This window comes from Mesoplodon bidens (assembly GCF_964165515.1).
Source record: "Mesoplodon bidens genome assembly, chromosome: 5".
Lineage (NCBI taxonomy): Eukaryota > Metazoa > Chordata > Mammalia > Artiodactyla > Ziphiidae > Mesoplodon > Mesoplodon bidens.
In genome coordinates this window covers 113,066,394-113,094,300 of record NC_138161.1, presented here as the reverse complement: position 1 = coordinate 113,094,300, position 27,907 = coordinate 113,066,394, and the positions used below count along the sequence as shown (strand labels likewise).

Below are 27,907 nucleotides of genomic sequence, written 5' to 3'. Positions count from 1 at the left end.
AGACCATTGTAACAAGGTGCAGGATTTGTTTTCGTTTGTTTCAGCAGTGTAACCCTTTTGTTCAAATGCTATTATAGATTAAAACGCACACATATGGGCTCCCCTGGTGGCACAGTGGTTGAGAATCCGCCTGCCAATGCAGGGGACACGGGTTCGAGCCCTGGTCCGGGAAGATCCCACATGCCGCGGAGCAACTAAGCCCGTGCGCCACAACTACTGAGCCTGCGCTCTAGAGCTCGCGAGCCACAACTACTGAGCCTGCATGTCATGACTACTGAAGCCCGTGTGCCTAGGGCCCGTGCTCCGCAACAAGAGAAGCCACCGCAGTGAGAAGCCTGTGCACTGCAACGAAGAGTAGCCCCCACTCGTTGCAACTAGGGAAAGCCCACAGCAAGAAGGCCCAATGCAGCCAAACATAAATAAATAAAATAAATTAAAAAAACAAACCCATACATAAAAATGAATCAAAGTGGGTGCCTTGCAGGGGGCCCAGTCACCACTTAGGAGGCCTAGGGCTCTGCAGACCACAGTCATAACAATGCTGGCCTAGTATAGTAATTCCCAGCCTTGCCACCATCAAGTGTTCTTTATTATTCCCCACCTCATGGCCATAGTAAACCTTATGTTTTGAAAGACTATTAACTGAGCTGCATTTATTAAGTAACGGAGCTTCTAATCAGCAGGAGATACTGATTGTTACCCCACTGATTTGATTTAATTCCATCCAAAAGCAACAGGCTCCATTACTACACTTAGCTCATTAGGCTTGGGAGACCAGCTCTCGAGCTCACATACTACTCCAGGAGGTCAAGGACTCCAGGTTGAGAACAGCTTTTCTGATGAAATGGATGGCAGACACTGGATCAATTGTCAAGAACCTCAAGAACTGAACTATACACTACTGGTCAAAATGTGCAGTGTGCTCTGCAGAAGTACTGTGGCTTGCTGGTGGCTCCCTTCCACAAGGAACTTTCCAGAGGACACCCTGAGAAATGCCCTCCAGAAGGGCTCCTTGAAATCTTCATTCCAAACAGGAATAAACTGCAGGAAATCTTGGTGAGTGGGCAAGATCCAAAGGTAAGAAGGAAGAGTGCTTTTTTTTTCTTTTTAAGCCAAAATTTTTTAAAAAGTACTCTCTATACCTATATAACGAAAGGCTTCAAATTGTTAATTATGACTCAGGAAAGGAAAAAAGAAAGTTCTCATCATAAATGGTTCCCTGAAGATGAGTCCAATGTGCAGTCATGACCAAAAGCACAAATAAATATCAAATATATACATATAGGGAGAGCACAGGAAACAGAAAGGTTCCTTTCACTTTTGTACAAAACCATAGAACCAGGTATACCTAGAACATAGGCCGCAGGTCTGGTCACTGGACCTTCATGGAGACAAGGAAGATGCAGGCAATCCATAAAACTAGTAATTAAAACATGGGAATATAAAGACCTGGGCACAAAAATAGTTTCATCCTATAGCCATACCTACTGAAAAACAAAAACAAATGGACCTGGGGTTTTTGAGCACAAGCCACCCATTCTCCTTGCTTGACCCTGCGATAAACCTTTCTCTGCTCCAAACAAACAAACAAACAAACAAACAAACAAAAAAGGCTCAGTATAAAAAAAGGAAAGCACAACACAGACATGCCCCAAATCCTCACTCGCCCACTTAGCTTCTCAGGCCTAACTTCATTAGAGTCACCATCTATATCCACCAATTACAGCCTCATCAGATTGCTGAGTGCTCTTTCAAAACACTTTTACTCCCAGTAAATTACATTATTTCATGAATTCAATGCACAGTGAGGTTTTATTGGACTCGGCATGAATACCTGTCCAGCAAAGCAATGGCCTCAGAAATAACAATTGTAAGAGTTACAACTGCTCGAAGTCACAAAAGGAAAATGGCTAGGTTTTCCCTGACCCTGAGGGCTCTGTGGAACACTGCTTCACCATCTCATTATCATCAATATTAAAAGCTCTGCCTTTTACTAACCACTTACGATGTGCCACTACTTCATGTACACCTCCATATATTGTGTCAAGTAAGTACTTTATAATCTTGTTCCATCCTCACAGTAAAGCTACGAAGCAGTGTGAATACTTCTGTAGAGCTGGTGCTTCTTAATAAAAGGAGAAAATGCTTGGTCAAACTAACCTACAGTCACCACTTATGTTACTAAATGAGCGCCTGCTAAATACATCTAGGGTGAAATGTACCATGTTTCTAATCAGCAGACCAGCACTATTGATTAATAATTGCCTTTCCTTGCTCATTTTCTACCCTTGAAGCAGCCATTCAAAAATGGGAAGACCATCCATTTGGGAGCAGAAAAAAGCCTAAATTCCCTAATCTTTATAATAGGAGGTGAAAAGAATGCCTACTCCTCTGAGAAAACTATATGGGTCACTTTCCCATCACAACACAACATACTGGAGCCTCAGGCATGCATCACGGTGCTCACCCTTGGCTTGGCTGCTATCCAGAGCTTGCCAAAAATCTGGCAGGAGCGGCTGATATTTGGGAAAGATCTGCTAAATCTACAACCTTCTGAGTTATTTATATCCTCTTCCTTTACAAAGTGAAATCACCACGAAGCAATTTACCTGGACCACATTAGCTCAGCTACCCAAAGAAACACTTCCATGAGTTGAGATCCATTATTACACCCTCAGCTCCTATTGAGAATCGACAGAAAATATCAACTTTTAAAGAACATCAGCACAGTTTCCACAAAACAGCAATTGAAGGCATTTTCTGTTATGAGCCTCAACATTCCTTATAAATATTCCTCTTAGCATGTACTGCCCCCAAAACACTGAAGCCTATGGGTGAAATTGTATACTCACTTTATCTGACAATAATATCATGCCTCACCCGGTTTCCCTTTGTGCCCTGGCTTCCAGGAAGCTCAGTACTAAATTCAGTGCTCAATTGTAGCCATTTTCACATAATTCAATATACACATATCTCTTTTTGCCTTTAAAAGAGAACTTTTTCCCCTATTAGTTGCTTTGCTTACTTTCCCCCTAATTATCAAATAGTACATGGTCATTATAGAAAATATAAAAAGTACAGAAGGAAAAAAAGCAACAAAAGATCTAAAGCAGCAAGGAAAATAATTTCAAACAGCTTCCGATCTCTTTTTTAAAAATCTGAGTTAGCTGTCTGGGCTTTTACCTGCTTTAACACATACATTTATTAGCATGCAATTTGTTTTTGGAAGCAGGTAACCCCTGAGTACCTGAGCTTCAGAAGAGGTTGTGCTGTGTGTATGTTTCTATGTAGCAGAATGAGAAGTGAAAGGAGTCACCGAATACAAAGGCTGATGTGTTTGGAATAACAGATGCTGGAACTAGAAAGGATCTTTAGGATCAACTGATCTAGTCCCTTCATGTTTCAAATAAGGACTCCCATCCTCCCCAGGCCAGGCTCCTGGTTGGAATCCTAGCGCTCACCTAGTGAGGAGCATCACTCATCTGACTGGTCCAAGTGCCACGACTTTCAATGGGTCACCTTTACTAGTGGACAGAGCAGCCAAGTGTCACAAAGCACACGCCCCTACCCCATTCCCTCTTGGCTTCGATTCCCCACAGAGACGCCAGTTGTGCTGGGTGACTCCCGGTCTGCCTCGGGCAAGCCCTGCTGGCTTTCTCAGCACTCTTGCCTGCATGCCTAGCGCTCCTAGATCCTGTGCTCAGAAAATCTAAATCTCAAGATTTGGATTTTAGAGGAGGTAGGAGGTACACCAGAGCCCTGGTTAGCAGGATAGCAGGAACCAGCCCAGCATTAAAAATAAAGCAGAGTTTCGTTTCCCATGTGGCTTCGGATCCTCGTTCATGTCCCCTCTGCATCCCTACAGGGAGGAGAGCAGGGGCTGTCAGGCTAGATCCAGACAGTCCTGGATGCCTGGCTATCCCTTCATTTAACAGCACACAAAGCCCCCTCCAGTATCTAAGAGGGAGGTGGGACCCTACCTAGCACAGAACATCCAGTTCACTAAGAAGAAACAGAAATGCTCAGTGAAACTCAAGGAAGAGGAACGATATGGTAGAACTCTTCAAAAATTAAAAGTATAAGGTTCTAAAAGAATAAATGCTCAAGGAATTGGAGGGCTAATTATTTTTTTAATGTTAAAAAGTATAGGTGACTACAGAGTCAAGGCCAGTAGCTGGAAACATAGGCTGATTTTCAAATATACCACAGTATATATACCACAGTAGTGGGTTGAATTATAAATATTAAATGACCCTGACCAGAATCAAGTTTAGCTTCCTAGAAAATGCTTCCTTTCCACCATTGCATAAAGTTGGTTGTAAACCGCTGAACCACAGAACTTTGAAGCTGGAAAGGATCGTAGCTTTTATCCTATCTAACCAATGTTTAAGAATAATCTTAAAAACCAATCTCCTAAAAATATGAATCATAAATTATATATATACCCAGTCAGCAGGAAACTGTATGCAGAGTATATGGAAGGGGAATGGGCTGCTTTAAATAGGCATTCCAGAAAGGACCTCTGGGTTCTGTTTTTGCTTTGATGACATAAACCTGAACCCCTAGTCTTGTAAAGTACTTCTAAAAACCTCTGACCTATGAAAATTTTGAAGTGGCAATTTCTGAAGCCACCTATTTCCCAAGAATATTTCCAACCCTCTCTGTCCTGCTCCCTATGGCATGGAGATGAAAACACAAGAAGCACGCACGGGCTCGGTATAAAACCTTGGAAAAGAGAAACAGTGGGCAGAGTTTCCAACATTGGCCTGTGGCTGGATGAACCCTGTGATATTCAGGTACATGCTCATCCCCTTACTCATCAACTGTACCTCATTGTGGGGCAGTGGAACCTAAGAGAAGTAATAAACACAATCTGTGTCTTCAAGCGGATTACAGTCTATCTGGGTAGAAGGCATCAGATAAGCTGGTGTGACAAGGTACATGGCACAGAGGCTCAGAGGGTTGACAAAAGGCTCAGTGGAGATGGAAGGCCTGCGCAGAGACGTAACTGATGAGTGGGGGTTGGAACGCAGAGAGGCCAGTGCTCCACTGCTGCAGTCTTGCAAACACCTGCCTGTATAGTTTTTTTTTGAAATGATGCCCAGAAAAATGTCTATCTATGTTATCTTTGCCATTGAAAGAAACACTTTTGCAATAATGAAGAAATACCAATATAACTCCTCATCAAGTGAAACAATGTTCACCATTTCATTCACCCCAGAACGTGGCCCCTTGTGCAAGACCACATACCAGCCGTACTCAGTCTTTGTTATGTGTGTATGTGTGAGGAGATGGGAAAAGCAGGGGTTGGTGGATGGAAAGGCCTAGAGCAGCCACCAGACCAACTATTATTTTCCTCCTTATACAGTTAAAGAAAATACATTTTAAACATGAACTTCAACACTGAGACAGATTGGGCAGGTTGTACTTTGAACCAATATTTTGCATTGGTGCTTAAAGTCTTTTCCCCTTAGCCCCTGTGATGAGCATGGAACTAGCTGGCTATCCGGGGCTATTTATTTCTATTCTGAATGACTTCAGAGGGTGCAGCTGGGATAGCAGTACTCACATGCGGCCTGGTCTGAAGGAGGGAAGTAAGCCAGTGTCCTGGAAAGAGGCAGCCAGGAGAGCTCTGGTCCTGAGGAATTTCTCTGCCTGGGGAGTGTGGTCTCTTCTCCCCCCTCCACAGCAGGAAGAGAAGATTGGGTCAAAACTGAAGTGGCAGCCACTTGGGTGTGCACAGTCACTTCTTCAGGGAGCCCCTGCCCCCTTGCCGGGGAACCCCAGGATGTTCCACTTTCCGTGTGAGAAGGGGCGGTTCTTCCTTCTGACCCTGAACTGCTGGACGGCGGGCGACGCCTTCCCAAGGCTGAAAGCAGACAGCAACAATTAAAATTCCACCAACAGACTTCCAAATGTCTGAACAATCTTTGAGTGGGCTCACCTCTGACCTCTATGAAATAGACACGAGAAGAAATTAGGAGCCATTGTTCATTCTATGAAAAATCTCTGAAGGAGAGACCACAAACCAAGACAAAGACCGTTTTCAGACCTTACAAACAAAGATTCTGCATTTTGTGGTAAAATTATCAGCAAAGGGGTACAATGAAGCCAAGTATCAGACGATAAAGAACCAGAGGTCGGCTTCTGATCATCAGGACTCATTACTCACATTGTACAAAGTTGGTCCCAGAATTTACTTGAATTTAACATAAACAAAATTTCCACTGTCTGGATGACCAACAAACCCAGGCTGCATCACGTGCAGTTTCTAAGCTCTATATCCATCATTCACGAATGGAACTTAAAATACTGTCCTCTGTACTCTTTACAGAATTGAGTCCCCCAACCAGACGTCCCATCACTAGGGTGTGAAACCACGGGGTCATCTTTGATGGCTTCAGCCTCTACTTTTAGGCCATCACATCTCCAAGCTGTATCGACTTTATCAAGTCTTTACCAATCCCTTCCTCTCCAGCCCTGAGGCCAGCAGGCCACATGTTAGCACGTGGTATCTGGATCTCTGTGTCTGCCTGGGTGGTCCCCTGGACTCCAGGTTCCTTCTGCCCCAGCTCTCACCCCAGACATCTTATACCCACGTGCCAAGTGAACCCTGCCCGAATTCACTTTAGTCATGTCACTGCCTGTTCGAAAACCTCCAGTGACTTTCCCCACCACACCGAATCAAAACTACTTGGTTTTCAAAGTCCTCGGTAATTGTGCCTAACCCCACCCACATGACTGTCCTACCCGCAGCTCTGTGTGTGACTTATGTCCGCCCCGAGGGAGGCTGCTGGCCTTGCCACCCACGAAGAGGCCACACTTCTCTTCCTTCCTCTGTAACTTTGCTCATATGGTCCAGGCATCCCACTCCTCAGCCATCCTTCCCACCAATACAGGCTTAGGCACAAATCTCAGCTCTGAAACCTGGTAACTGTTTGACCTGCACACATTGGATTGATTAGTTTCTCTAGCTTCCGTTTCCGAATTCCTAAAATGAGAGTAATGTGACCTCACCACTTGCTGTGAGAATTGAGAGACATGTTGGTATAGCGTAGGTACTAGTTGGTGCTGGCTTTCTTTGTCTTCCCTTCCTCAATCAAATCCTGCTCATCCAGCCCCAGCCCCTTCTTGAAATCCTTTGCTGAAAATGGCAAACTACAGAGCTGTGCGGACCGCAGTGAGAACAGCCATCTGAGCTACATTACCACAAACACACAGCCAAGCAGCCCACCAGACCCGGTACCTAGGAGAATGCAGCGTGTGGCAGGACTGCTGATGTTGTGTGGATTCAGTCTGGCCATGGAATGTAGATGCCATGGCACTGGTCAGGGCACTCAGCAAAACTGCACCCTCACCTGGTCTAGGCTTACAACTCAATTAACCACAGTGGGCCACAGGTGGAGCTTCAGGCACAGGTCTGGTTCATCCCGGCCCAGGACCCTTGGCTGAGCACTGTGGCTCAGGATGGGGGAAGGCAGAGACCGGCAGACATTAGGTGGTCCAGGACTGGACATACGTGCGTGACATGAGTGTCATCAGCATAAACTCACCTAAGGTGCTGCTCTGGGAAGTCCGAGCGGCTGCTCTCTCAGGCCCCACAGGGGAAATGGTGAAATCTGTCCTCCTTGCAGAGTCACTGCTGCCTGTAGCTGCTGCTTCAGTTTGTGGAGTGGAGTCTCCTGGCGCATCTGAAGAAGCGTGGCTCTTCCTGGGGGTCTGAACCAGCACATCCTCTTTGGAGACCACTGTTGAAAAGCCCACTTGATTCTGATCAAAGGTAATATTTTCTGTGTGGCGTTGTTCAGTGTTGCTTTCTAGCCAGTGGTTCTTTACAGCAGCTGAAACAATAGGAAAATGGATCAGTGAGGACTTGTTGGCTTCTGAAAAGAGAAGTAAACCTTCAGAAAAGCTATAGGAGCAGATATATCAGTGGAGAAGTGCATTCAAGGAGAATGATCTCACCTTCCTTTTTTCCAACAGTAATTTTTCTTGCAATCCAGGGGAAGAAATTATGAAGCAACAATACTATATAGGGTTAAATTTGATAATGAGTGGAATAAGTGAGGAAAATTGATAGAAAGAGACCAATCTGAAGTTATTGCTGATCACATGGGTCCTTGAAAAAACCCATTTTTATTTTCCCATTTGGGAATGATATTGTTCTTTCTGCTTAGGATCGGGGGCTGCTGAGAAAGCTCCGCAGGGATGAATGAAGTCACTTCTATCTATACGAGTCAGGCAAAAATGGCCAACCATCGGACCAGTAAAGGCTGCAGGCAGAACCTACAGTTCAACTCAAAATATCATACGCACATGGGTGCGCACACCACACACACACACAATCCCAAAGGAGCAAGTTATCTTCTAGATCAGCCCTGTCCAAGAGATGTATAAAGTGAGCCACAAATGCAAGCCACATAGCTAACTTGAAATTCTGCAGTAGCCACATTTTTAAAAGTAAAAAGAAATGGGTGAAATTAACTTTAATAAATATTTTATTTACTCCAACATATTCAAAATGGTACTTCAATATGCAATTGATATAAAAATTACTGAGATATTTTGCATTCTTGTTTTGGTATTAAACCTTTAAAATCCAGAGAGTATCTTGCTGGCCACACTTCAGGAGCATGCTAGCCACATGTGGCTAGTGGCTGCTATATGGACAGTGCAATTCTAGAGCAATGGTTCTCAACACTGTCCCCACGCTGGTCCACTCCAACCTGAAGCAGTGCCTCACTTACTGGAGCTGGAGGGGTGGTGATTATAAATTCTTCCGTAAAGAGATTCTGACAAACTTTCCTAAGGGAATCATTTCCTCCCCAAGCCCCTTGAGAATTACTGTTTTCATGCTTCCTATTCTGTTTCCTGTAAGTGATAATTAACAGAGGCTTCCTAAGGAGGAGGGAGCTTCCTAGGCATCTGGGCTCCTCTGGGGCCCAGGCCCAGACAGGCAAGGTCCACAATCAGCTAGAAATGGGATGTAGAGGGGTGTTTCTGGGGCAGCCACCAAGTCCACAAGTTCAACTTGGGACTCTGGGGTTATGGACAGCATGTAACCTTTGTTCTTCCTCTCTGAGCTGCAAAGGCAAGCTGGCCTCCAAAGAGGAAGGGAAAGGATTTGAGGATGCCTCCCCTACCCTCTTGGTCAACTTGGCACAATGAGGAAGTTATTCTCAAAAGAAGCCAGAAAAAAAGTGACTGTGGGGAGGCAGAAGGGACTTAAAACCCATGCTCCAAAACTGGTAAGCCATGAGCAAAGGGAAGGAAATGGATTTAGCTCTATTACAGCCTCAAGATGAGTGTGAGATGTGGCCAATGGTAAGCATGGCTGGGCCTCTGGAAGCAGCCACGTCCCCTTCTTCAGGGAACAAAGGATGGATATCCCAAGATCCAGTCAGCTCAGGGAATTCCAGTCTTCAAAAGGAAAAGAATGGCCACATGAAGACAGGACATGGTTAGCACTGAACCATATTGTCTCCCTGGAGGGCTGACTAAAAATGGAAGGCAGGAAAAATGCACTCTATAAACAAAACTAAAAGGTAGACAATAGTCCTGCAGTATCCTGAATAGCCCTGCACTAACAACAACTAAAAATGCTGAATAAAATTTAAAAAAAAAAAAAAAAACTTCTAAATGCATTGCTGAGTTGGCACACAAATCTTGTGGGGTCAAAAATGAACTGAGAGTTGGAATTCAGAGAGTTGAGCTAACTCTGAAGCTGGCAGCTGCCCTGGCACCTGCTCAATATTTGTGACCTTGAACTTCTGTTCTGATGGCCACAGGGATGCAAGAGATAAGAGACAAAATTCTTAAGGAGGCAGTCTGAGAGGAAACACCTATATGAAGTTAGGACCAGGGCTATACCTTGGATGTAAGGCAAATAGAAACAAACCTGCCTTGCAGAAGAGGACAGCAAGGGAATCTGGAAAAATAACTCTCCCTCAAGAATTTATAACCATAAAGCTAGCCCTCATATGGGGGTGCAGCACATAGTCACAATACCTGTGTGGTCTAAACCTCAAGTCAAGGGTGTGTTTTAAAGTGGTCCTATAGAGATTACCATACTAAGTGAAGTAAGTCAGACAGAGAAAGACAAATATCATACGATATCACTCATATGTGGAATCTAATTTTTTTTTTGGTCATGCCTCACAGCATGTGGGATCTTAGTTCCCTGACCAGGGATCGAACCTGCCTCCACTGCACTGGAAGTGCAGAGTCTTAACCACTGATCGCCAGGGAAGTCCTAGAATCTAATTTTTAAAAAATAATACAAATGTACTTATTTACAAAACGAACAGTCTTACAGATATCGAAAACAAACTTATGGTTGTCAAAGGGGAAACGTAGGGGGGAGGGATAAATCAGGAGCTTGGGATGAACATACACACACTACTATGTATAAGATAGGTAGCCAACAAGGACAACTGTATAGCACAGGGAACTCAACTCAGTATTCTGTGATAACCTATAAGATAAAAGAATCTAAAAAAGAATGAATATATGTATATGTATAACTGAATCACTTTGCTGTACACCTGAAACTAACAACACTGTAAATCAACTATACACCAATAAAATTAAAATTTTTTTAAAAAGTAGTCCTGAACCTTGTGAATACACTAAAAACCAGTGAATTATACACAGGCATACCTCATTTTATTGTGCCTCACATATACTGCATTTTTTACAAATTCAAAGTTTGTGGTAACCCTGTATCAAGCAAGTCTACTGGTACCAACAGCATTATTTTTAACTAAGATACGTACATTGCATCTTTTAGACATAATGCTATTGCATACTTAACATACTACAGTATGGTTTAAACATAACTTTTATATGCACTAGGAAACCAAAAATTTCGTGTGACTTGCTTTATTGTGATATTCGCTTTATTGCAGTGGTCTGGAATTGAACCCACAATATCTCTGAGGTATGCCTGTACTTTAAAAGGCTGAATTTTATGGTATATAAATTATATCTCAAACCACACACACACACACACACGCATATTCTGTTACTGGGGAGGAAAAGTGGTCCTGATATACAGTGCCTCTGGGTACTTGGCAGAAACAAATGTGAATTCTCTCTAGATAAACATACCTTCAATCCAATTTTATTATTTACTGATAAAATCCTAAGGAATAAGAGATCACAGTAAAAAAAAAATCACAAAATAAACAAGAAAAAGGCATCTGTAGGCAAAAGTCAGCAAACTAGACAAGCAAAGACTTCAACTACTAGAATTATCAGACAAAGAATGTAGGTAAACAAAACTCCATGAAAAGAAATAAGAAGAAATTGAAAATGAGAGAAGAAGAGACTATACATAATGGCCAAAAAATATGAAAGAAATCTGAATGGAAACTCTAGAATTGAAAAAATAATAATAATTAAAATTAGGAAACTTAACAGCAGATTAGATACGGCTGAAAAGAGAATTAAGAATTACAAGACAGATGACAAGAGAATGCTGAGATGATATGAAAATATAGAAACTATGAAAAAGGGGTGACGAGACAAGGAAGATAGAGTGAGAAAGTCCAACATATATCTAATTGGAGTTCTAGGAGGAGAAATGAGAAAAAGGAGAAATGGCTATATTCAAAAAGGTAATGGCGGACTTCCCTGGTGGTGCAGGGCTAAGAATCCGCCTGCCAATGCAGGGGACATGGGTTCAAGCCCTGGTCCAGGAAGATCCCACATGCCGCAGAGCAACTAAGCCCGTGAGCCACAACTACTGAGCCTGCGCTCTAGACCCCACGAGCCACAACTACTGAAGCCTGCAAGCCACAACTACTGAGCCCGCGTACCACAACTACTAAAGCCCACGTGCCTAGAGCCCGTGCTCTGCAACAAGAGAAGCTACCACAATGAGAAGCCCGAGCACCGCAACGAAGAGTAGCCCCCTGCTCGCCACAACTAAAGTCCACACGCAGCAATGAAGACGCAACACAGCCAAAAATAAATAAAATTTAATTTAAAAAAAAAAGAAAGAAAACAAGACAGCAAATCTTGGATAACAATAGCACATAAGTTGGGAGGGGATGGTCAGAATCAAGTTGTATTGGAGAAGGTAACTTTAAGCTGTGTCCAAAATGCACTTTAAAGTTCCTCAAGCTGACCCTAAAGAATAAAAGTGGTAGAGCTTGGAATGATATAAAATTTCCATTGAGAGAAATCAATGAACATTGCCTAAAACCAAAACCAAAAAAAAAAAAAAAAAACAATACACAGTAACATAGCATGTTATTTAGAGATATGGACATAATTCCTAAGAGAATCAGTTGAAAGGGCTGAAAGTGGGAAGCAGAAAATGACAATGGTAGGAGTGGTCAGGGTTTTTATAATAGCCTTATAAAACATATTTGATCTTTAAAGCATGCATAAGTTTGATAAAAATAAAAATTAAATTTTACAGGACAAGCCCCTGATGTCACTGGCCTGGGATTCCAAAAGAACAGTATCCCACTGGCCCCTGTTTAGCTCTGGATATGCCTCTATTCCTTTGATTGCGTATGAACTGTTCCTCAGAAAAGGGATTAACAAACCACGCAGGCTGGGGCAGGCAGCACCCCAGGCCACACTCTCTGCCGTTCAAGGTCTTGTTTGATTGTGAACATCAAGTGCTTTACACCATTCCAGGCTGTACCTCAGGAAGAACAATGAGTCAAACGCTAAAATATTTACTGAAGTCCAAGGACAAGTCCTTGCAGAAGCCCTGAGTTGTTTAGGGCTCCTGTGGTTGAATTTTGTTTGTGGTATGGCTCCCTATTCAGCACAGGTGTAAACCCTGAGCGGGAGAGCAATTCAGAGTAAAGTGCACAGGACTGGACAGGGACCTACCACATGCAGGGGAAGGTATCGGGGAACCTGCTCTTCCTCTTTGTGGAGAAGAGAAATTGGCCCTCAAGAAAGGGGCTGCGGAAAGGCTGTGGAGCCTGGGCCAGCCGGGCAGTGAGAAGAGGCTGTGTAACACCAGACACTCAGGGGCAGCCTTGGGGGTTAGGAAGGGGTGTCCCGAGGCTCAGGGGAGGCTGGCACTCCTCACCTCATCCATCCCTCTCCCCAGAGGGTCAGAGGCAATTGCTCAAGCCCCACTCACATCCCGTGGCAACTGAGCCACACCGACCAGCCTCATACTGGAGTTTAGATGTCCCAATTTCCCAGGTGTCTTTTGAGCTGGAAATACCATCCTTCCCTCTGCACTCAGCCACCTGTGTCAGGCCATCACTTTCCCTTGTACCATGAATGGAGATTAAATTAACAAGAGAGTTTTACTGCTTTGCCTGTTTTTTTTTTTTTTCCAAGTTGACAACTTCCATTTCTGTAATGTCTTAATGTTCCAAAACATCTGTTTGTGAACCAACAACATCAGGGATGCATGGCCCAGGAGTGGGATTTCCTAATTAGCAGCTGCTACAGAGTCAACTCCTCGCCACCCACCCCATGATTTGGGGTTTTTCAGCTTGCATTGTTCCTGAGCAGTGTAGTGGGTGTTTGCGGGGAGTGTGCCGTCATCCAAAGAGGCAACTTCTTCCCGGCGGCCCGGCCGCCCCCATGCTGCACCATCTACCGCTGCCGCGGCCCCAAGTCAAATGCCGCCAGCTACACTCTCGCTTCTGGGGCACAGTGTTGAAGCACAAGCACTTTGTTTCCCTCCATTTAGATTCAGATCTCACTACCCAGTGCTAGGTGCTTTCACCTGTGTTATCTCATTTGATGCACGTGACAGCTGGTCAAGTAGATGTCATGGCACATGGAGAGACTGAGGGGCAGAAAGATTGATTGTTCAAGGTCACAGGCTCAACAGCAGAGAGAAAAGAATCTGAACCCAGGTCCCCTTCCATCACACCCCCACTTATTCGGTGACACGGGGCCTCCAAGGCACTAACCAATGAGCAGGGCCAAAGAAAGTCTCACCAGCCTCCAACCTTCAGCCTTAAAGCCCACTGCACTCCCTGTTTCTAAGAGGAACGAGATGGTGCCTGTCACGTGGGCTTTGGAATCGGACAGACTTGGCTTGACAGCAGCTGCATGTTATTAGCTGGAAGACTGAGCAAGAGGACTTCTAAATTAGCTTCTAACTCAGAGATGAATTTCACGGGTAATGAAAAGAATGATAACAAAGAAGTAGTGCCTGGATGGAGAATGAATTTATGGGAGAAGAAAAGTCTGTTTTCAAAATATGAAGTTTGGGGTGATGTTATAACTTCCAGGTGGAAATGTCTGACGGGCAATTAAGATGTGGGCTATTGATCAGGAGAAAGGACAAAGAGGTGGCAGATGAAGGGGAAAGTAGGGGTCAAGGACTGAATTGAGGGGAAAACTTGAATTTGGCGGCAGGACGAGAGCCAGTGAAAGACACACGGATGACAAGGGAAGGATAGGATGACATTAAAAGTAGGAGTCAGGAAGGCTGTGCATGCAGAGATACAGCAGAGAGAGGCCATGGACACCAGGCCTGCAAAAAGTCCAGAGATGAGTCGACCTAAGTCCCCAGGACTTTCCCAAGTGTCGCTTGGGAGATGGCAGATGGTCAGATGGCTAGGGGTTAAGGTTCACGAGGGAGAGGCTCTGGAAGGTCAGTAAGACACTGACCCCTAGCTGTGGAATTCCCCATTCCTGTCCCCCCACCCCTTGGAGCTTTCCTGGGATCCTCAACTTTGGAAACACTCTTCAGAGTGCTGTGGAGCTGGGTGCCTTGAATCTGCACGGCTGTATCTTAGAACTATGATAGCAGGTTTCTTTGTAATTTTAAAAGATTTTCCTAAAATTCAATTGCTCACACAGGGAGGGAAGAAAAGAGACTTTAAAAAGATAGAGAGACTGTAACCCCCCCCCCTTTCTTTTTAATCTCTTTGGGGTGATGGATGTAGAAACTACAAGAGGAGGAGGCTACTGTTCATAGGAACTTTAAGGGAGAAGGAAATTAGGCTCCTATTCTCAGAGATGAACTTAAGAAATCCCACACGTTCACAGTCTGCAAAGCACTTTTTACAGGATAATTTCGGGGGGGGCTAAGTTATCCTGTTAGATCCTGACATTCTGAGTGGCAGGTAGGATAGGAATTCTTGCACCATTTTATAGAAGAAAAAACTGACTGAGGCTCAGTACTGAGGTCACTTGCCCAGAATAACCCAGAAAATAAGCGGCAGAGCAGAGACTAGAGGCCAGCTCTTTCATTCCAGTGTCTTTCCCAATTAACACACCCACATGGACACCAGTATGGACCAAGAGACAAGCTCAGCCAGCTCTTCTCAAACTAATGTATGGTGTGTGTGGCCTGCTTCGCTAGCTAGCACCCACAGGGCTTTGCATCATTCATTCTGGGCAGAGTTGGGAAATCGGCTGGGTTGTCTGTGGTGCCCCCATCCCTTTCCAGAGGTGACCTCTGTCCTTAGGGACCCCAGCAACCAACTACTCTGACCCTCACATGACAGGACTGGGGCCCAAAGGGGTAGTAACAGTTCCAAATCCACCATGTGGTCAGTGAGTGGCATTTATAAATTTTTTTTTAATGGTCACTTTCACACTCATTAGGATAGCTATTATCAAAAAAAAGAAAAATAAGAAGTGTTAGCAAGGATGTGGAGAAATTGGAACCTTAGCGCTTTGCTGGTGGGAATATAAAATGATGCAGCTCCTGTGGAAAACATTTTGGTGGTTCCTCAAAAACTGAGACATAGAATTACCAGATGTTCCGGCAATTCCACTGCTAGGCATATATACAGCAGGGAATCAGAGACTTGTACACCCATGTTCATAGCAGCATTATTCACAATAGCCAAAAGGTGGAAGCAACCCAAGTGCCCGTCAACGGGTAGATGGATAAACAAAATGTGGTATATGCATACAATGGAATATTATTCAGCCTTACAAGGGAAGGAAATTCCGACACATGTTACAACATGGGTGAACCTTGAAAACATTATGGTAAGTGAAATGAGCCAAACGCAAAAGGAAAAATATTACATAATTCCACTTATCTGAGGTGCCTAGAATAGGTAAAGTCATAGAGACAGAAAGTAGAATAGAGGTTAGCAGGGGCTGGAGGGAGGGAGGAATGGGGAATTATTAATGAGTTTCTATTTGGAAAATGAAAAAGTTCTGGAAATGGGTGGTGGTGATGCTTGTATAACATTGTGAATGTAATCAAGGCCAGTGAATTGTACACTTAAAGCGGTAAAAATGTTACATTACATATATTTTACCACAATAAAAAATACATATATTTACTGAGCATCAACCACACACAAGACATGGTGGAATCTGCTCCAAGGAGCTTCCTGCTTCCAAGAGGGCTGAACCACGGAAATAAATCCCTATGATGCTGCTGGAGTGTAGGAAGTGGCCCAGCAAGGCAGAGGGGGCGCCCGGGGAGTCTGGAAGGCGCAGGGCTAAGACCAGAATCCCATCCTCCCTCCCCCAGCTGCCGCCCCCTCCTCCAAACACCCCCGGCCTTCCATAGCAGAGCCCTCATGGCCTCACTGTCTGCACCCCAGGAATCCTCCAAATGAGGGGGATTTCAGGCCAGATGGCCAGCGGCAGGATATTTGGGGGCAGGCAGGAACCTTGGGCGCTTGGGGGGAGGGTGGCTGCAATCTCACCAGAAAGGCAGCCGCCTACTCAGCTCGGCCACTCTGGGCAGTGTTTTGAAACGCTGCTGCGGATGTAATGATTCTGGGTGGAGGACATTTAGGAGCCAAATGAGTTTGTGTGAACAAAAGACTCGGCTCTCGATCTGGACTGTCCAGGGCTCTCGGGGAGTTTCGTTTCCTTCCTTGTTCTTACCCTGAAAGGAGCGGCCCCAAGAAAAAACATACACATTGAGAAGTGTTTGGACTTAAACTCCGATGATGTGATTTTTAAAAAGATTCCCCTGGAACAGCCCCTCGTAATGAAAAGCATGAAGTCTACAAGGCACATTATCCTCCCCTCCCCGTGAGAGAGTCAGCTTTCGTCCAGATGACCATCCTCCAGGACAAAGGCTGAGCCATGACCCAGAGTCGGCTGACCTGGAGCCCCTGGGTCTGGGGTCAGGCTTCCAGAAAGGGAATCACCCCTGAGGCGGCCTCAGGGGCACTAAGGAAAGAGGCTGCCTATCCAGGAAGGAAAGAAAGATGAAGGACCTTGGTGTGACCTCATGCTCCTTGCTTTAAAAATAATTCTATAGGTTTGAGGGGGAAAAAAAGACCTGGAGAAACAGCCCTAGGGTCAAAGGTCAGAAGATTCCCATTCAATTAAATAAGTCAACAAAAAGGCTTTCTGTGGGGGGCCTACACCTTGTGCCTCGGTTTTCTTTGCCCCTCTTACCCTCTGAAAAATAAACACCCATGGAGGGGAGGAAGAAGAGGCTCCTTAGCAAAGAGGCAGTTTTGAGAAAGAGGCTGAAGAAAGCGGCGCCAGAGGTGAAGGTCGGGGTTGGTGGGGGGGGGGGAGCCCGGGGAGCCAGCCTCCCTGCCTCCCGCGAGGTCACCCTGACATTCGCTCACACCCAAAGAGGAAGCCTGGTGGCAGGGCTCCACCAAAGGAGGCCTGCCAGGTTAGTGAAACAATAAAGAGGCAAGGAAAACATCCTGGTTCCGAGGAGGAAGGGGGAGAGGCGTGGGGAGGGGGCAGGAAGCGCCGCTACCGGGGCGGCGGGCGAACTGAGCCAGACGCCGGTGCCTTTACACATTCTGGGGTCCATTTACTCCACTGACTTGTGAGAAGTGGCCCAGGACTTGAAGGAAACCAGAGAAGCATCATCTGCCTGGAAAGTTTACAGCATTAGAAAATGTACACATTGGACCGATGTTGAGGCCTGGACTGGGGAAGGGGAGGAAGGTGGTCGCCAAGGTCACTGCCTCTCAAGGGACGGGGGATGGGGGATGGGGGTCGGGCGGGGGGGCTCAGCGTGGGAACGCCAGGAGCCCGCAGGGGTTTAAGTGAAATCTATTTCACAAGATACATTAAAGGTTTACTGATAGCCTTTTAAAATTAAGATTGGGAAACATGACACTCGATTCAAACATAACCAATATTTAAAAAATCAGTTGTATGCCATAGCCAGTGAAGAAAAAAGATAAAATAGAGGGAGAAGAAAGGAAGGGGGCTGAAAAGAGAAATAAAACAAAAGGGAGAAACTTACAGAGGGAGGGAGAAGTAAAGCTAGGGAGAATGTTTTTTTAAAAAGATGCCCACCAGAGTAGGGTAATGATTGGCTATTATTATGGCAGCCCAAATGAGGGGAGCACTTGCTCCCTGCAGGCACGTGCTCAGCATTTCACAGGGACTGTCCCAGTTAATCCTCTTGGCAATCCTGGGAGGTAGGCACCATTATTATCCTTATTTTCTGATAAGGACACTGAGGTATAGTGAGATAAGTAAATTGGCCAAGGTTGCACGGCAAACAGTAGCACTTGGTATCAACCCAGGTCTGTCTGGCTCCAAAGATCAATTTAAAAAGCCAGAAATAAAGAATGAAGGATAGGAAAGGAAGGAGCAAAACAAAGACAGCTTATGAAAGGGAAAGCAGGAAAGGGCTGAGGAGGACCTCCTGGTGTGCTTCCAGGATGACCTCCAAGGGACTCCGGGGTCCACACTGCGGCTTCACAACCCAAATGGGGTGACACACCTTGACAGCCTAGGTCACCCACTGTCCAAATGGAATTATGTGTACTTAATTCCATCTGATTAACAAGTGATGGGATTTAGGAGGAGGAAGGAAGAAAGGGAGGAAGTAAGGATGGGAGGAAAGAAGGGAGGGAAGAGTCCACACTTATTACCTGTGAGTGAGAAAAGGCAATGAGACAAAGATGAGGGAGGTTTTGAATGTGCAATGGAGAGATTAACAGGACCATTATCAGGCAAAGGGTGGTCGGGTCTAGGGGAGGAAAGGGAGACACATCTGCGTTTATAACCGCTATCTGTGCTGTTGAAAGTGAAGCAGGATAAACGAATGTGTCAACGTCTGACTGGTGGCTGAAGGCTTGGAACTGGGTTTCGGCAGAGAAGAAAGAGGAGGCTCTCCCCCTCAGAGAAAATAGGTGAAGCCCTGCTGTCTTCCCTCCATGCCTTCCCTCCTGCAGTCCTCCTACCTAGAGTGCCCTGCTTCCTTCCCCTGGGCCTTCTGGCAAAATCTGACTAATTTCTCACGCCCAGCTCAGAGGCCACCACCTCCAGGAAGCCTTCCCAGAGACAACTCTCTCCCTCAACACTACTGTTTTACCTTGTTATACAATTATAACTTACTTGATCCCATTTCTGTGTCCCTTATGAGAGACTGTGGCTCACAGGAGATGCTCAATAAATGTTCACTTCACTGAGTTGGAGGGAGAAGGCCAAGGGCAGAGCTGTGAGGAACATCCCATTTGGTGGGCGGGGCAGAGATGGGAAGGAGCTATTTAGCCAGAGCCAGCTGAGAGGGCAAAGAGAAGGAGGCTTGAAAAAGGCCACTGAGATTTCCTAGAATGTTCTCCCACTTTCTTCTCACCTCCTGCATCTACCTTCTCCATAGAGCCCCACCTCACTTGGAGTAATGATACCGCCCGATGTGTTCCAGGGGAGCATTAATTACTAACCCATACAAGGCACATGCATGTTTACAAAGCTCGTCCATGTGGATTGATTCATTTCACCCCTACAACAACACTGTGAGGTGGACACAACTGGTATCCTCTCCATTTTACAGATATGGAAGTTGGCTCAGAGATGAAACAGCTTGCCCAAGGTCACAGTCAGTTCATTGTATTATAACTCATCACTTGCTATGTCTACATTTAAACGTGTTTTCACAGTCATAATTATATCTGCTTCTCCTCAAAAGCCTTGTTAAGGAAGCAGAATAGACATTATCATCTTCATTTTTAACGTAACGAAAGGAAGACCCAGAGATGTTAGGCAGCTGCCCAGTGCCACATACCTAGAAAGCAAAGGGGTTAAGAGCAGAAGTCCTCTGACCCCGTCAGAGCCCTTGAGCCACCACTGGCATCCGTCTTCCCAGCTCTGCCAGCGGCATTCCATTACCACAAGGCCCAACTATACTATAAATAATTCCTAGGGCTTCCCTGGTGGCACAGTGGTTGGGAGTCCGCCTGCCGATGCAGGGGACGTGGGTTCGTGCCCCGCTCTGGGAGGATCCCACGTGCTGCGGAGCGGCTGGGCCCGTGAGCCGTGGCCGCTGGGCCTGCGCGTCCGGAGCCTGTGCTCCGCGACGGGAGGGACCACAGCAGTGAGAGGTCCGCGTACCGCAAAAAAAAAAAAAATAATAATAATAATAATAATAATAATAATTCCTAGCAAACCATAAGAATTCACCTACCCAGTGAGTCTGATCCCCTTCAAGGAGGTCCCATCAAGACCACACTTATTCCAATAATGCTGTCATTGCTCGAGCTGTTTTCTAAAAATCTCTGATTTTCAACAGAGCCTGCAGAATATTATTCTCTTGAGTTTCCTGGATAACGACAATTTTTTCACCCTTTGATAAGGCGTTTAGATTATTTTGGACACAGACACAAATTCAAAGCCCAATCTAGCGACTGATGAAGACGATCAAGATGAGTGAACGCATTTTGGATCCAGGAGGAGGTTTAACGGCAAAAATTCAGCAGTGAGTCGCTTGTGCCCCCCACACTGGTTCTAAAGGTAGCTCCCAACTCCTTCAAACACTTTGGAGGCGTGTCAATAACCTCCAAAGGTTCTGACCTGGAGGGGAACAGTCATTGGCCACAGAGGTCCAACTATGACTGATTTTCAAAGGCTTATTCTTTTGGAGTCACATATACCTCATATTCTGTTTTTGTTGAATCCTAATTGCTTCACGTGTGTTAACTAGGTCTCCTCAGATGATTATATAGGCAAGGGCTGTGGCACTGAGTTTTTCTGACTTCAAATCTTGCTCTTTTCTCTGAAGCTAAGAGAGAGAGAGTTCTAGAAGACCACAGGTGAAGTTGGCAGGGGTCCAGGGTGAGAGCGGACTAGGTAACAGAGGTCCTTGGAAGGTGGCCTTGAGCTCTTTACATTCAGAACTTGTCCCCTGGCCAATGAGCTTGGAGGTGAAGGGTGCATTGTCACCAATACAATGGTCAGTATTAATAGACACTGGTTTCAGGAGAGTCATTGTGGCCAGTATTTATAGAGCTCTCCTGCTCAGGCACCTCGCAATCTGCTCCACAGGGGATTACGATACTATACTCCCTGAGCAGGGGCCTATTAATAGCCCATTTGACAGATGAGAACCTGAAGGCGCAGAGAGGCTGAATAACCTACCAGGGTCCCACAGCTGGCCGGTGGCACTGTTAGGATTCGGACTGAGGCTATCTGACCCCCCAGCCAGGACCTCCCCAGGTCTGTGACTGCAAGGCCAGGAGGGCTCTCATCCACACCCGGCAAAAGATGATCCCAGAAAGTCTCACCCATGGCATCAACAAATGTCCTGGTGGCCCCAGAGGCTATAGGAGTGACACTCATCCCTACATTGAAGTTGCATCCATCTCCTCCTACCACCCGGGGAAGGAAAATGCAGTGGTTTTCAATACTAGCCTAACGTATGGTCATCACTAGTCACGACCTTGCCCAAAGAACAAAAATCCCACCAGATTACAACCAGGTGTCTCTCTTCCATATCCTTGCAACTCCTTCCTCCAATGCGACCGACCGCCTCAGTTCAGACGCCCAGGATGGCGCAGGGCCAGCTGGAGAGCTTGACCTTGGCCTCTGCCCTCTTCTCGTCACCCGTCTTCCTCCCTGGTCTTCCTCCCTGGTCCTCCTCCCTGGTCTTCGTCTCCCAACTTATCAAAGACATCGAGCAGAAACTTGTCAAACTTATCAAATCCACGTCCTTGCCTCCAGCAGCCCAGCTCCCTCCCAGCCCAGAGAGGTGGGGCCTGCTGTTATTCAGGGTCTCCAGTGAGTTGAGAGCCTCCCCTCCAGAGCTCCCAGCAACTCCAGGAACTGGGAACACAGAGCCCTGCCTGCTTCCTACACCATCTGACCTGCCAGCTTTCCTCACACACTCACATGGCATGAAGTTCACATGCCCCAAACCAAAAAATAGCTCAAAAACAATGTGTGCATTTTGAACAGCCTCTGTAGCCTTGCTGGCTCCTTAAGAGATCTTGTACCAGGAGCCCTCGATCACGTGGTGGTGCAGGTGCTTTTGCAGTAGTACCCGGGCAGTGGTGACCGCAGGCTGGACAGGGCCTGTGCTGGGCACTAGGGTACAAAGAGGGATAAAATCTACTGCTTCCTCCCAAGGAGCTGCAGGTCTAGTGGGCTCACAAGTGCACGTTCGGAGCCACCACGCGGCCCTTCCCTGTCCCTCACACAGGCTCGGAAAGCTCCTGGACCTCAAGCTGAGAAGCCTGGTGTTGAATCTCCTCACATTTTATACCAGCATCAGGGAAGTCGAGAGGTGTTCACAGGATAAAGATGGGCCCTCTCAGAAAGGTAACTTTCAGCAGGTGATGGACCATCATTTCATAAAGAAATGGAGGCCCGGGGGGAAGTGATATGCCCAAAGTCACATGGTGACTAAGTGGCAGAGCCAAAACTTGACCCTGGACCTTTTGGACCGGTTTTCACCTCCAGCCACTCCAGTTGCTGGAGCACCATTTCTACCCCCAAGTGCAGCTCTGTCACTGTGACGGTTGTGAAACTGCTTCACTCGTTTCTAGAACCTTTCCAGGATGTACCTACGTCTATGAGCTGCAGCCATCCCATCACTCGCTGGATGCAACTGGCTTTGTCCGATAATCTCCCAATCTAAGGGGACCTCACATCTTGCATCACACCCTGAACAAAGAGACCAAAAGTTTCTGAGCACAAAGTGAAACTACCGACTTTGGCTGGAAATCAACCAGGGTAGATGAGGCAAAAGAGTGAGAGCCCTAAAACGAAATGGAGAGTCTTCTTTTTCCTCCTTAGTTTGGACATAAGCCTATCATTTAATGAATAAAGATGGATCTTCTAAGGTCCTTTCTAATCCTGAGGATGTAGGATTTTCTGAACGTAAAGAGAATTCTCAAAGTGCTCTTATAGACCCCAAACAAAACACTAATTTTGCCCAGTACTCCACAATTTAAGGGATCAATTATTGCCAATGAAATGACTCTAATTTAGAATGATGCAAAGTCCCTGTGGCATTCTCTTGCCCCATCCCCAATTCTGTATTCTAGTTCCTTCTAAAATACTGTATTTCCCTTCCGCCTGGTCACTTAGCCAAGGCACTGTGCTAGGCTACCTCCCTTCCCAGATGCAGGCTCCCTGGACACAGCGTGGTGGACAGCTTGCCAGCCTGTTCTGGAGGGACCCACTTCCTTCAGCAGCATCCACCAAACTTCCTGCTTGTCAGATGCCTTGCACAGTCAGTCACCCACAGAAACATCTCCTCAACTTGCTGGTGAAAGTATAATTTGGTACAATTCAAAGGGGCCATTTGGCAGTACTGCCAAGAATCTTAAAATGTCCACATCCAGGAATTAACATTCAGCAAATAATCAAATATAAATATAAAAATCTTTGCACAAAGATATTTAGTCACGGGCTTCCCTGGTGGCGCAGTGGTTGACAGTCTGCCTGCCGATGCAGGGGATGCGGGTTCGTGCCCCAGTTTGGGAGGATCCCACATGCCACGGAGTGGCTGGGCCCGTGAGCCATGGCCGCTGAGCCTGCCCGTCCAGAGCCTGTGCTCCGCAACGGGAGAGGCCACAACAGTGAGAGGCCCGCGTACCGCAAAAAAAAAAAAAAAAAAAAAAAAAAAAAAAGATATTTAGTCACAGCATTATTTATGACAATGAAAAACTGAAAACAGTCTACATATCCAATAAAGAAATAGCTAGAAAAAAGTTACCATATAGTGGAATAATATCTATTCTGGATATTCATACGGCTATACACATGGATTGATATGTAGATAGATAAATGGATAGTTAGATAACTTTATATTCCATGTAAATGAGAAATAATAACAATTGCTAATATTTTAATACACTTCTAGTAGTTGGAATATAGGTGATAATTTATTTGTTGCTTTTACTTCTCTATAACTTCCAAATGTTATATGATAAACATATATTAACTCTTATAATCAGGAAAAAAAAAAACATTTAAAAAGGAAAGACAACCATGCAGCTTGGAAGTACCGAATGCTATAGCACTTTATCCTGAGCCTAAGTTAAAAATGTCACCTCGTGACCTCACTGTTGACTGACAGCAAGCCAGGCATCTCTGGCCTGAGGGTCCCTGCTCTGGCAGGGGAAACAAATGTCAGGGAGGAGGGGCCCCTGCCTGATGAGGGAGAAGCATCCTCACCCTCTGACCGCTCCTGGGCCAACAAGGGAAGCGGGAACACAATAAGCAAAAGGCGAACACTCCCGAAACGTGCAACCAAACCCTTGTCTCCAGGGATTCCGCCACAGCAGCTCCCCAGCCACGGACCCCGACCACACCCCACCCCACAGCAAGGATGCAGGCCTCTCTGCTCCACCAGCAGCCCCTCTGCCCTCTCCCTGCCCTGGAGAAGACTGTCCAGTCCACTGTCCTACTGCACTGGGGGGTAAAGCAGGAGGGAGGTGTTGGCTTGCCGACCCTGTGTTTTGCTGATCCAGGAATGTGAGGACAGCTCTGTCACAGAGACAGTACTGCAAGCATGCATCCCTCTTCCCACCTCCCACTCTCACATCTGAAGCAATCATTTATTCCACAAATCCGTGAGTACTTACCACGTGTCAGGCCCTCAACTAGCCCTGGCTTCCCACAGTCTATTCTCCACATCACTCCTCTGCTTAACAGCCCTCCTGGGGCCTAGGAGACAGTCTGCCCTCCTCACCACCTTCTCCTGGTCCCACATGACCCAGTCACCGTGGCCTTCCTTCTCTCCATCCTGAAACATGCAAGCTCGTTCCAGCCTTGGGGCATTTGCACTGGCTGCTCCCTCTGCCGGCAAGGCTGGTTGCACTACAGCCCAGGGACACCCTGTGCCTCGTCTCCAGGACAGGAAGGAGCTGGGCATGTAGAAACAACAGTCTGGTGGGTTAGGACGGGGAGAGGAGTGAGAAGAGGCCAGAGAGCTAACAGGGTCAGACCTGCTGGCCTTGTGTGATTTTATCTCAGCACAACGGCAAAGCCGTCGGAGGGTGCTCAGCCCAAGAGTGAGGTGACCTGAATTACATTTTAAGAACACTCTGGCTCCTGGGCGCATGAAGTAGAGGGAGAGCATGAGTGGATGCAGGGAGAACAGAAAAGAGCAGTGGAGATGAAGAGGGCAGATTCGGGATATATTCTGGAAACAGAAGCAACTGGAGTAACCACACACACACACACACACACACAAAGATGTAGAGGGTGAGGACAAAAAGCATGGAGGGTGGCTTTTAGGCTTCTCCTTTAAGTAACTAGGTGGATGGTGTTGCCAGCTCCTGACATGGGAGCATCTGGGAGTCAACAAGGGGTTTGAGGGTGGGAATCAAGGGTTCTAGGTCTCTGACTTTTTTCCTCTTTCACGTCACTGTTAAACTTTGCCCAGGGAGACCAACATCTGCCACCTCCCACACGGTAAACAGGCTTCTTCCTGCTCTCCTAAAGGCTCCCCCGAATCCTCAGAACGAAAGCCAGGGGCCTGCCCTCAGCCTCATTCTCCCCATCCCCCTTTTCCTTTCATCTGGGACAGTACGCAGATGAGACAAGACCCAGCAGATACACCTTAGCTTACACGTTCGTTCCTTCACAGACCATCAGCTTTTTTTTTTAACATCTTTATTGGAGTATAATTGCTTTACAATGGTGTGTTAGTTTCTGCTGTGTAACAAAGTGAATCAGCTATACATATACATCCATCCCCATTCTCCTCCCTCTTGCATCTCCCTCCCTCCCACCCTCCCTATCCCACCCCTCTAGGTGGTCACAAAGCACCGAGCTGATCTCCCTGTGCTATGCGGCTGCTTCCCACTAGCTATCCATTTTACATCTAGTAGTGTATATCTGTCCATGCCACTCTCTCACTTTGTCCCAGCTTACCCTTCCCCCTCCCCGTGTCCTCAAGTCCATTCTCTACGTCTGCATCTTTATTCCTGTTCTGCTCCTAAGACCATTGTCTTTTATGCATACACTGTGCACTAACTCTAATCATCTGCCCACCCACAGCCAGCCCCCAAGCTGCCAGGCCCTCACGGCACCCTCAGGCCGGCCTGACCCCTTGCCTGGCACTGCTTCTTCCTCACCATCTATGCTGGATGTTCTCCACCCGGTCAGAGCTGGCTGCCTCTTCTCCCGTGACGTTCCCTGCTGCTGGGGCTCACCCTCCAGGCTGAATCAGCCCTGACCTCGTCCGAGGTCAGTTCTGCATTCTCAACTGGCCAAGGAAGGCTTCACTGGGACAGGCTGCAGTCTTTATGGTGAAGGTGCCTCAACTGGTGCAAACCAGCTCCTCTCCATCCACCGCACCCCCATCACGCCTGCAGCCAGGCGGTCACCAGGTCCTCCTGCCTGGGCCCTTGCATCGCTCCCTTTCAATTTCCGCTCCCCTACATTCTCGTCCTGCTCCGTTTTCACCCTTTTCCTCCCAGGGTACCGATATACTGCCCACCAGCACTCTGATATCTCTGAAATTACTGCTGGGCTGTAGCAAGGGCAGATCTGTATGTGATTCACCCATGAGGCTCCAGCACCAAGCACAATGAACACTGAACAAGAAAACGATACTGCTCCTTTCTCACGAGCCCTCAGGGGCTCCTCAACGCGCACGAGACAAACACGGACGCCTTCCCAATCTGACCCAATCCTCCTTTCTAGTCCCGTCTAATGACTCCAGTTATGCTGGAGCCTAACTAGTCTCCCCAAGTCCTCTCCCCCCACCTTCCTGGCTGTTAACCTGCATTTACAAAATCTTGAGCGTTTCAATATTTGGGATTTTGCTGATGTCAATACCCGCCTCTCTGTCTATCCACATCCAAGCAACTCTTTCCTTCTCCCCAATGTGTCTCCCTGGGCTGCCGGCCCCACCTGTCTCTCCATCTCTGCATGCTGCAGCCCATCTCCATCCACACCTTTCCTTGGGTCAGTAGGATCTCGTGACACTTCTTCATCGATGAATCACTCGTGCATCAGCATTTCACTTTTTAGACATTTGGATCTTGTGCTCCAACAAGACTGCACGTTCCCTTGGGGCACAGCAGACTTGTACCTCACCCCCCGCCCCGTCACCTGGCACAGCTCCTCACACAGAGAAAGAGCTCTGTACATATTTTCTGATTTACAGATCAGTCAAACGTGATGCAGACTGAGTCATGTACCACACTCCAACAAAAGAAGAGAGAGAAGACAGGACAGAAACATCTTCGTTTCTATCTACTCGAGATGCACGATGAGTGTGCAGAAGAGGGCATAGAAGTTTAAAAGAAAACACTTTTACAGCCTCTGAATAGGGTACCATTTGACGTCTCCTCCTACTGAATAAGTACTCATAACACTTCCTCAGAATAGCAGCCCTGCTCCCAGGAGAGCCCATTGAGGACATCACCAATTCATTTCAGTTTGGTTGCTAATGAATGTAGCTACCTCTGGCATCCATAACCTTATGGATTGGCATAGAAACAGGGCGTAATTCACGACCTCCAAATAAAACACCGTCTTACACATGTAGAAGGACTTGCAGCCCCATCTTCTCTTGTAAGATCTCTGCTCTGCAGGTTGTCCCCACCACTACTGCCACCTCCTCGTCCTGTCTCTCATTCCTAGTCCTTACTCTCGAAAAAAGGGCAAGAGCAAGAACCTGAGGAAGAGAGGAAGCAAAACGACGCACTGGAGAGGATCTTAGAGATCTAGGCAACTCTCACCCCATTTAACCCATGAGAAAACTGAGGCTGCATGATACTGTGGAATGAGCAAACGGATTTGGTCAAATCGATTTAAATTCCTC

General features: G+C 46.5%; 1 protein-coding gene across 3 annotated transcripts in view; it reads right to left on the bottom strand.

Annotated features, from left to right (window-relative positions):
- The window catches only part of LOC308618126 (protein HEG homolog 1-like), a 79,635-nt gene that overhangs the window by 47,210 nt on the left and 4,518 nt on the right, over positions 1-27,907 (bottom strand). For 2 of the 3 annotated variants that reach the window (XM_081235568.1, XM_081235570.1), the window contains exons 2-3: positions 7,554-7,901; positions 5,570-5,869 (exon numbers count right to left, since the gene is read on the bottom strand). In XM_081235568.1, coding sequence (XP_081091694.1) covers positions 5,570-5,869; positions 7,554-7,901 — 648 coding nt within the window. The remainder of the gene's footprint in view (positions 1-5,569; positions 5,870-7,553; positions 7,902-27,907) is intronic. The other variant, XM_081235569.1, reaches the window with a different exon arrangement.